Source organism: Oryzias latipes, chromosome 10 (genome assembly GCF_053564925.1).
Source record: "Oryzias latipes strain Hd-rR chromosome 10, Olatipes_Hd-rR_3.1".
Classification (NCBI taxonomy): Eukaryota; Metazoa; Chordata; class Actinopteri; order Beloniformes; family Adrianichthyidae; genus Oryzias; species Oryzias latipes.
This window is the reverse complement of record NC_136246.1, coordinates 31362014-31372173: the sequence shown is the minus strand read 5'-3', so window position 1 is coordinate 31372173 and position 10160 is coordinate 31362014. Positions and strand designations below refer to the sequence as shown.

Sequence of the window (10160 nt, the reverse complement as noted above, 5' to 3'; positions counted from 1 at the left end):
TTTCTGTCGTCGTTGTTTAGTTAAAACGTTGCTTTGATCTGATGTTTTTCATTTCTTTAAAGCTGTTTTTATAAAAGAAAATAATGTGTAAAAAAGGAAACAAGGAAAACAAAAATTTCAGACACTTGATTTAGTAAAAAGAAACAAATCTGCATTAAAGCTGCAACAGGAGTCCTGCTCTGTTGAAAAGAAATGAAAACTAAATGGTTTCATTTTCTTCTTGAAGTGATGCCACGTCTGTCGTTAACTTGGTAAACATTAGTTTAAACTATACCAATATTATACTAATATAATATTGTCTGATCTTGTTCGAGATGTGAGGGAGTAATAAAGTACGTTTGAATTTGAATATTCAAACTAGTAACCAAAGATAAAAAAAGTTCATCTTTAAATCTCCTTTTACTGTCACTTTCTGCAAAAAGCACAAATAAAATCACCAAGTTCCTGGAAAAACTCCTCCATAACAAACTGTATGTATACTGTAGCTGATTTTATATCATTTTTTGAGGCACGTTTATTAATTGAATCCGGAAAAAACGCCTCTGCTAATATATTGTCAGGGTTCTGACTTTTTCCTTAATGAAGAGAAGAACCCCACAGGAGATGAGAATTCCTGCTAGACGTCTGCATGAGAATCAGCCTGTCACAGCGCGAACTGTCACAGAGGAGTTAAGCCTTCCTAGTGCATGGAGCCTCTTTTTATTGAAAACTGAATGTAGGTCATTTAATCAGGAATAACAGGAACATCATATTCTTGTATAATCAGAACATTTCAGGTCATTGCTTTCTAACTGAAAGATAGAACTGAGACAATCATATTATGGTGATAATAGAGTGTTGGCAAATAATGATTACGCAACTTACATAAGTATATATATCTATAGATATATATATCTATAGATAGATAGATAGATGCATAATACCAATGTGGGGTTCTTGCCCAAGGACACTTCAACAAATGGGCCGGCAGGGCCATAGGCTGAACCTGCCATCTTCCTTTTAAAGGTTGACCTGCTGTTTATGAATAAATCAGCTTGGATGGGTGGAAACAAAAGGGAGTTTTAGGGAGTTAAAAGCTGTATTTTGAAGGTGAAGCTCTTTCATAAGAATGAACTGCAGGTCATGCAGCAAATAAACATAAAAATCCTCCTTACTTTCACAACACTGGAAGATTCTAGTGATTAAATAGGCACTAAACTGTTAAAAATACAAGGTTGTGAAAGTAAAATATTCTGGATAGGATCACATGTGTTGTACTCACCTGTACCTAATCAAACATCCTGGCATTCTCTTTACTGGATTTATATTCCACTTTAGACATTTGGCTCCCTGAGTTTCATCAGTTTTAATCAGTTGGAGATGTTTTCTTGGTAATGATCTCTTCCATCTCATAATTTGCTCCCGTTCATACATTTAATTGTCCAAATAATTTTATCTTCCTGTTTTGGTGTGTGACACTGCTCCCTAGTGGCCACATGAGGGTACTCGTTTTATTGCAGAAAAGGGTCATATTTGAAGTCCCCCTCTGATGAAAATCATGTTTTTTAGAGCAAATATAATAGGAAATAATTTCATTTTTGCATTTCTGACTATTTCTTTTTTTACTATATATTTTTAGATTTTTTCATACTCAGTTCAGCAATAACGGCCTTGCCCATATAAGCAGAGGTTTTCAGATAAACATGAAATGTAGCTTTAAATACATTTAGGTTGTTAGATTTTAGTTAAACACTTTATAATCATAATTAAAACACCACTGAGAATGTTTTCATTAAAATTTTTTTAAAAAGTCATCGGGGGATTTTTGAAGTATGAAAGGCCTATAAGTCCTGCCATCCATCATAGGGTGTGTCAGGGAGAAAACATGAGGTTCGCTGAAGCTCTACATTCGTTTGCTTCTGGTATCTCTGTTCTGGAAAACACAACAATTTAAGCCCAAAACTGCATGTCTGAGCATATCTTTATTCAAAAAGTTGTGAATCAGGAGCAGATGAAAAAAGGCTGTTTGAAAAAAATTTGTGTCCATGACGCAGAAAATCCGCCTCAAGCGCCCTTCTCAGCTCCATTCTGATGCATCCACTTGCAGACGGATATATATCCAATGGGCGGAGAGCAAACCCAGTTCCACTTTTCCATCAGACTCTCCCACTAGCTTACAGCCCCTCCAACGCGACAATAATGGTGCAACAAAAATGGGGAGCAATATTGGAGCTATGCAGCCATACAGTTTTGAGGAAACGAGGACAAACAAAGACGTTCCTGCATCTCACATATATTTATTACATTGCAAAGACGATTTTTTTTCAAACTGCATTTTTCATCTTTTCCTGATTCACAATGATTAGAATTAAAAAGTACTGAGAAATGCAATTTTGAGCCTAAAAATAGAGGTTCTTTCGAATGCATCTTATCTACATGCAGGTGTGAGACAGAGAGGTTAGTTAATCCTCTGCTGGTGTTCAAGAAGCAAAGTGAGTCATGAGCCACAACATGAGGAGGTGGTCTATAGATCATTCGACACAAGCAGCTGAGTTGTTTGAACAGCCTGCTCTGCCCCACTTCCGGATCAGGTTTTACCTGAATAAAAATGCAAAAACGTGAACCAGGTTATAACATGAACTCAGAGTTATAACTGGGCTAATGTGCAGTCACGTGGATGAATTCAAATTGTTTGTGTATATTAGATAAACAGCACCTCCTGTCTCTGATAATGGAGTACTCCTCCATTGGAACGTCACCTTACCTATAATAAAAAGTGCCAAATTTAGTTTGATTATTTGATTTTGTGGAGCGAACAACAGTAAAAGCATAAGCAGGATAAACAGTCGCGAACGTTCTGCTGCACGGTGTGTCTGATCGGGGTGTCACGTGACGCGCTGGCGGCATGCAGCCGTATGGGTGACGGGAACTGCCGCCGCGTGGTGGTGTTCGGCCGGCGGCCTCCGGAGGAATGGAGAGCGACGAAGAGAATGAAGAGGAGGTGGTGGTAGGTAGGTAAACCCCCATTCTTTCTGACGCAACGTGTAACTGGCGCGTGGACATGACGGCACTGATCTGAGCGTTATGTTTACTACTACGAGACACGCACGTGCGAGTTTGATGGTGGGCCTTTGTGGTGTTTCTGAAGCCGGTGACTCGATTTCAGAAGCAGTCCGTTTAGAGGGTGATCGAGGCCGGTCTGTGTAATTTCAGTGTCCCGCTGCAGGAATGGTTTCAATATTCGATTTATGAATTTAAAGATTATAAGGTGACATATTAATGCAAATGTCAAATGTCTACAGATAATTCTTATATACATAAATAATAATTAGTCTTTTATATTTGCTGAGTCACTAATTTAACCACAGATGTCTTCAGTTAAACTTTAGTTTGTTTTGTTTTTTTACATGTTAAGGGATTGGAAGAAAACAAACACAAGTCTGACCAAAACTGTGTTTTTGTTGTTCTTATGCCAATTTTCTGATGATGTTGGACATGTAAAAAAAACCTATGCTGAAAACCTAATGTATTAAGTAATTCTTAAGGAGTAAATTGAGGAATGATATTTGAAAAAAATAGCATTTGTGATGTAAAAACACACTGGGCGGAGCAAAAGCTCCCTGCTCCGCCCATTCTGATGCATCCACTTGTAGACAAAGAAATCTGTGTACGTCTTTCTTTGTTTTCCTCGTCTGAGAAGGTTCGATTGGGGGTTTGATGGGCTGTAAGGCAGCGGGAGAGAATTCTCAAAAAGAGGGAGGCACTAACGGTTCCACCCACAAACTCAGATGAACTTTCTGCTGCTCTGCAGAAACTATGTCCTAGATGACAACACAGGTTTTTACATTTTTGACTAGACCATGTAAATAAAAGAACCAAATGCAAAAAGCAATTATATCTGGATAAACAAATTCCCCGGCCTGGCTGTCAATGAGGATTTGGGGGTGTGTAGTGCCCAGAACAGATGACCTGCTGGAAAAGATTGGAGCTGCAGAATACATCACAACCCTTGATCAATGCAAAGGGTATTGGCAAGTGTGTGAAGAGAGAGCCAGGCACAAGAAGTGCCAGTCTGAAGCCAGGGAACAAAGAAGGTGAATTGTTCTGAAATCAGACCCATATTCCATGAATTCACAGAACCTGTTAGGGCTTTTTTGTGTGTCATTCTGTCTTCATCCCTGCTTTATTTTTCTATGCTCCAACGAAATCTTTCTCTGTTTTTTTTCGTTTTTCTGGACTTCCTACAAGAACACCAAGGCTAAAAGACACACAACAGAATAGAAACACATAAAACCCTCTAAGATTAACCTAAGCTACTCCCTTAAACGACTACCGGTAGAGTAGTCGTTTAGTCCTGTCTTCTTTGTGGTTTCCATGTCACTAAATATTCATGGTGTTGATTTTATTTTAGGACCACTGGATGACGACGGTCTGCCTCACGGATTCTGCACCGTAACGTACTCATCCAGCGATCGCTTTGAGGGACACTTCACCCACGGAGAGAAGAATGGCAAGGGCAAGTTCTTCTTCTTTGACGGAAGGTAGGGTAGAAACCTAAACAGATTTATTGTCATTTAGGCCTGCACAAAAAATCGCAAATTTATCGTTATCGCGAAATCAAGATGTGCAATACGCATATCGCAAAAGTTGATGAAAATTGCGATAAAGGGTTACCTTAAATTTGCTAAAACAATCTTTTGGCAGCTTAAAGTATTTAACGAATCAAATAAATACCATTATGCATTTGACCAATCAGATAGACTCCTTTACACCAATCGTAAGGAGCCCTTTTATGTTATATATATGCCTCCTATGTAGACTAAGGTCTTTGGAGTGTAAAGCAAGTTATGCTGACTCTTGCAGTGAAATGGAATTGATGTACATAGTTGCTTTCGCTATTTGTTCATTTATCGCAAGTTATATCATCATTGCAATATTGATCACTGATATCGCAAATCACAAGTGTTCCTAACATAGTGCAGCCCTATTGTCCTGTGTGGTAATCCAAAAATCATAAAACTCAAGTGTCTGTATTCATTATATTAAATAATTTCTAACAAATATGTAGGAGTGGGTCTGACCATTTAGAATATGAGATCTAAAAAGCAGTTAAAATGTGTTTTGAGCACAGTTCTGGGTATCAAAAGGGCTGCATTCTGCATAGACCACAGAGTATAAACATGTATTTTAAAATCTACAGACTTCGAGCTACATTTAAGTGGAAAAAAACTCTTACAGTGAATTTTCTGTATTGATACTTTGACAATATTTAAGAAATCTACCGTGTAGAAAACAGGAAGACGTCCTGGATTAGGCCCATGGATAGTTACTTAGGTGACGATCCGATTTTATTCACGAATCAAGATCAACCCTTTACAGATCGACCACAGATAAATATATTATGTATGAATTCTTCCTGTTACATCATCATCATTTATACATAGATACATTATTCTACAGTTTACTGTCCGATGCGATCTGCCCTTCATGTTCCGCATTAATTTATGACAACAAACACTTCGTCTGGCTTTATCCCTGACATGATAGAAAACATTTGTGGCTTTGTTTTGGGTTATTTCTGTTAAGCACTACAAAGTCTCACATTGATGACGTCACAGCTAGGAACACTATTGACACAGAGAGCAATGCAAGACGCATTTGCTGCTGAGTTCTTAGTTGATAAACTAATCACAATTAACGCAATAATTTGACGCCATTAAGCAGAAATGCAGATTTCAGATTCATTTGAACTCCATTGACCTGTCCTTCTGACTGCAGTACCTTGGAAGGCTACTATGTGGATGACGCCCTGCAGGGTCAGGGGGTGTACACCTATGAAGACGGAGGGGTCCTCAATGGAATGTACGTTGACGGCGAGCTCAACGGACCTGCTCAGGAGTTTGACAGTGAGGGTCATCTGTCGTTTAACGGCCAGTACAAAGACGACGCCCGCTGTGGAGAGTGTTGGATCTACTACCCCGTGAGTCGAGCACCCTGACGGTCGTGGCGGCTCTTGCGCTGCTTTGGTGACGGTGTTGGCTTTGTGCTTCTCGGCGGCGCATCCAGGACGGAGGCTGTGTGTTTGGGGAGGTGAACGAGGAAGGGGAGATGACCGGAAAGTCCATGGCGTACATCTACCCTGATGGATGCACCGCTCTTTATGGAAGCTTTGTGGATGGGGAGATCATCGAAGCCCGATCCGCCACAATGATCTCCAAAGACCACGGAAGGCCTCGCTTTGAAGTTGCCCCCAACAGTAAGTGTGTGCATCCATCAGGAACTGGCCTACGAAATAAAAGCTGGACAGGAAAATGACAATGTCTTTACTTTGAAGGTCCCGTGTACTCGTATGATAAGTCTACGTCTACCTGCATTGCCACCCACACTCTCCTCCCAGACCCATACGAGAGCCAAAGGTGGGCTCCTGTCAGTCCTTCTCTGATTTCTCCTCCTTGGGAAACAGACTTGGAATGATTCTGCACTTTTGTTCCTTCCAGGGTGTTTGTGGCCGATTCGAAGATCAAAGGAGCAGGGCAGGGCCTCTTCGCCAAGAAGGACTCGGAGCCTGGTACCGTCATGGCCTTTTACAACGGGGTTCGCATCACCCACTCCGAGGTGCGGGACGTTTAGGGAGCCCTCTACTGTCACTGTGCATCTTGACCTTCTTGTTTGCTTATTTAAAACTCAACAGAGGGCGTTTTTGCTGTGGTGGGTTTGTTAGGTGGACAGCCGGGACTGGGCCCTCAACGGGAACACGATCTCCCTGGATGAAGACACCGTCATTGATGTGCCAAAGCCGTTCGATCAGACCGAGAGATACTGCGCTTCTTTGGGTCACAAGGCCAACCACTCCTTTACGCCCAACTGCAAATACGACCCGTACGTATAAACCTGCTCCTTCGTGCTGGTTTCTCTCTGTTTTTAGAGATTTGATTCCATATAACACTTAATTTGCACTTGAAATCAAGGAAATGCAGCAGTATTTTGTTTTTAAGATGTCGATGAAGGTTATTATTCATCCAGGTGACCTTGTCCTGAAGTTGAACTATGGTTTCTGGACTTACAGTCTTTACCAAATTATGATTTAATTTTGATCTTGGAGCTTAATCATAACATTTTAACCCAGAGCACAACAATGTAGAAGCTGTAATATAGGCTGTAGGCATCATTGTACTTTGAGATCGCCTCCATCAAAAACATCTGGTTGAATTCAAGAAGCTTCTGATGCCTGTTGGATTCAATGTGAGGCCGGTTGATTCCTGACGAGCGTTACTGTAGACATTTCAGCTTCATTTCCATTTCAGCTCTTTTTATCTGAGTTGGCGCTAACAATGATGCCGGAAAGTATGTAGTGAGAAAAAAGGTAAAGCTGTGTTCACGCCAAACACGATTTGCTTAACAGAGACATCCAGTTGGAATGTTAAAGTCCCATTCCAACTTGTATCTATTGTAAAATCGTTCCCAGTAGTCTTTTGATTGGGATTATGCAGTTTTTAGCCAAAATGTAAAAAAGCCTGTGCCATTTTTTTAAAGACATATTTTCTGCAGAGCTGCAGTTCATTAGAACAGTGTTTTTCAACCGGTGTGTGCCGCGGGAAATTTCCCTCATTAACTGATCTAAAAACATTGACCATCTCCAGGACATCAGCTCTGTGTTCATCCAAACAGGCCCTGATAAAACACTGAGTTGTTAGGAATATGAAAGATCATAAAATACTTTTTCCTTTTTGTTTATTTGATTCTATTAAAGACATTTTGATAAGAATGACGGTACCCTGATCAAGCTGTAGCTACAGCTGTTTTCTGAAAAGTCCCGCCCCTTTAACTGTCTCCGCCAATCATTCTTGGGGGCTTAATCACACGTCATCAGTCTGACCATTCAGAAGTGGTTTAAGTCTTCACTTCCTTGTTCAGATTCTGCTCATAACAACTCTCATTACAACAAAAATACCAGCTAAAGCTCGTCTTCAGCGGTGTAGCTTTCCACAGAATCCGGTGTCGGACCGTGCAATTAGCGAATAAAACCATGAAGCTCAGAGGAGAGAGTCTTTTTGCGTTCGGCGGCTGTTTGCACTACATCTCCCATGATGCATTGGGTTAAAGTGACAGGGTCTCGGCGCACAATAAGTCTTTCTTTGTTAAACGTCTTGAAATCACAACGAACACACAAACCGATTTTAAATCCTTTAGCTTAACTTTTATTACATCTTTTTGAAAAAACAGCTGTAACTTCCAGCTTTTTCTGCCACAATTATCACAAAAATGCACGTGAGATTGTGGAGGCACTGTAGATCAATACAGACCATAGGTTTCTCCTTTTTTTTTTAATTTTTGGATGCTGGTGTGCCGCAGGATTTTTGTCAAGGTTAAAGTGTGCCGTGGCTCAGAAAAGGGTGAAAAACACTGCATTAGAAAGTCACCTCTGAGGTGTGTTGGCGCCAAAGTTAGCCTCTGCTTATTTCCCATCAGCCCTTTCTTAACACTCTCTCCCGCTAGCTTATTGCACATCCCAAGCCCAGGTTAACATTAGCGTAGCAAAAAAAAGAAAACGGCGAGCAATTTCAGAGCCATCCAGCCGTACGGTTTTGAGCCAGATGGCAGCTGAGACGAGGAAAACAAAGACGGTTATGGATCTAGTCGTCTACAAGTGGAAGCATCGGAATGGAGCGGAGCAGGAAGACTTTGGCCCCACCCATTGCAAACCCGAGCTTTTTTACAACCGCAGGTTTCCTCCTGATCCCTCACGTTTTGAATAACGACATACTCTGAAATTAAGTTTTAGTCTTTAATTCTTTTATAAATGTCCTTGATTGTGAGGTATAAATGCTACAAGAACATGTTAAAAACGCCAAAAAACACAGTTTCCATTGGAGTGGGTCTTTAAGTTGTATAGACGCTTTGAGCTTTTTCTTGTCGGACTAATACAGGACAGAAGCTCACCGCTCAGGGAGAGTCTCTGAATGATCTGAAGAACCCAGACGTGGAGACGTCGACGTTATAGCAGAGCTCTTAAAAATCAAAAGCCTCATCTCTCAACATCATCCGTGTCTTTCGTAATGTGGCAATGAGACTAAACACTTCACAGTAGCTCCTCCCACAGGAGGCGGCAGGTTCCACGCTTTTGGACAAGCAGCAGCGAATTCGCCTAAACAGAAGCGGCAAACGGGCCTTGCAAAGGGCGTTTGGTGTGGACGGCAAGAATTTGGGTCACCCAGGCCAGAGGGAGCTGGTTTCATAGAAAACAGCACAAAAGATCGTTTTTCTTCTTTTCTCTTATTTTCTTTACCCTCAACATCTCGGGTAACCACCTAAAGTCAGCATCCGCTGATTGTTCAAACTAGGCTTAAAATTGCAGGTTTCTTTTATTTTCTTTGATAGATCTAGAGTGACTCCTAATGGTTACCCAAAGGTGTCGCATACAGTTTTCTTGTTTGTCTTTTGTTCCTGTTTTTGTTTTTATTCTGATTATAGTTTTTTGTTTGTTTTTTGGCAGTTTTGTTCATCCCCGCTTTGGACAAATCAAGTGCATCCGGACACTGAGAGCTGTGCAGAAGGAGGAGGAGCTCACGGTTGCCTACGGTTACGACCATAAGCCCACAGGTCAGAATGACCCAGAGGCTCCCGACTGGTACAAGCAAGAGCTGGAGGCGTTCCAGCAGCAGCAGCATCATCCTCCTGCTGGACAGTAACGACACATCCGATTCCCTGGAATTCTGGTGCATTGTGGATCTTGAAGTCCTGCTTGAATGGAGGCATCGTTTAGGACAAAGTTGCACAAGAACTATGCAAGAAACCAAAATAATTTGACTTTTCAGATGTTTTTGATGTTTTCTCGTGTAACAAATAATTCAACCTGGCACTTTCAGTGTTTGTCTTTTCAGGCTTAACGTTAAAACTCAACTTTTACCTTGACGTTAACTTGATTTGTTACCATTATTTGTAACAAATCAACCACTTAAAATGTGAATACGTTTATAACCCTGCCACCTACAAATACAGTCTATGTACTATTTAATGTGTGTGATGTTAACAAAGGTCATGCAAAGTGTTACCTGAAATTTGAGTTTTTTACAGAGCTCTGGTGCAGTTTTCTAATCCATTTACACAAGTTCAGCTCAACAATTAAAGGTCAAAATGATCAAATTCAAGTCATTTTTTTGTCTTTTGACTAAAACGGATCT

The 10160-nt window shown here is 40.8% G+C and overlaps 1 protein-coding gene across 1 annotated transcript; it reads left to right on the top strand.

Moving 5' to 3' along the window:
* Positions 1-2575: 2575 nt before the first annotated feature.
* Positions 2576-10122, top strand: setd7 (SET domain containing 7, histone lysine methyltransferase). Its single transcript, XM_004073593.4, has 8 exons — positions 2576-2990; positions 4391-4520; positions 5758-5959; positions 6046-6235; positions 6314-6395; positions 6477-6594; positions 6701-6858; positions 9473-10122. The coding sequence occupies exons 1-8, from the start codon at positions 2951-2953 to the stop codon at positions 9666-9668; spliced, it is 1116 nt and encodes a 371-aa protein (XP_004073641.1). The 5' UTR covers positions 2576-2950; the 3' UTR covers positions 9669-10122.
* Positions 10123-10160: the final 38 nt, after the last annotated feature.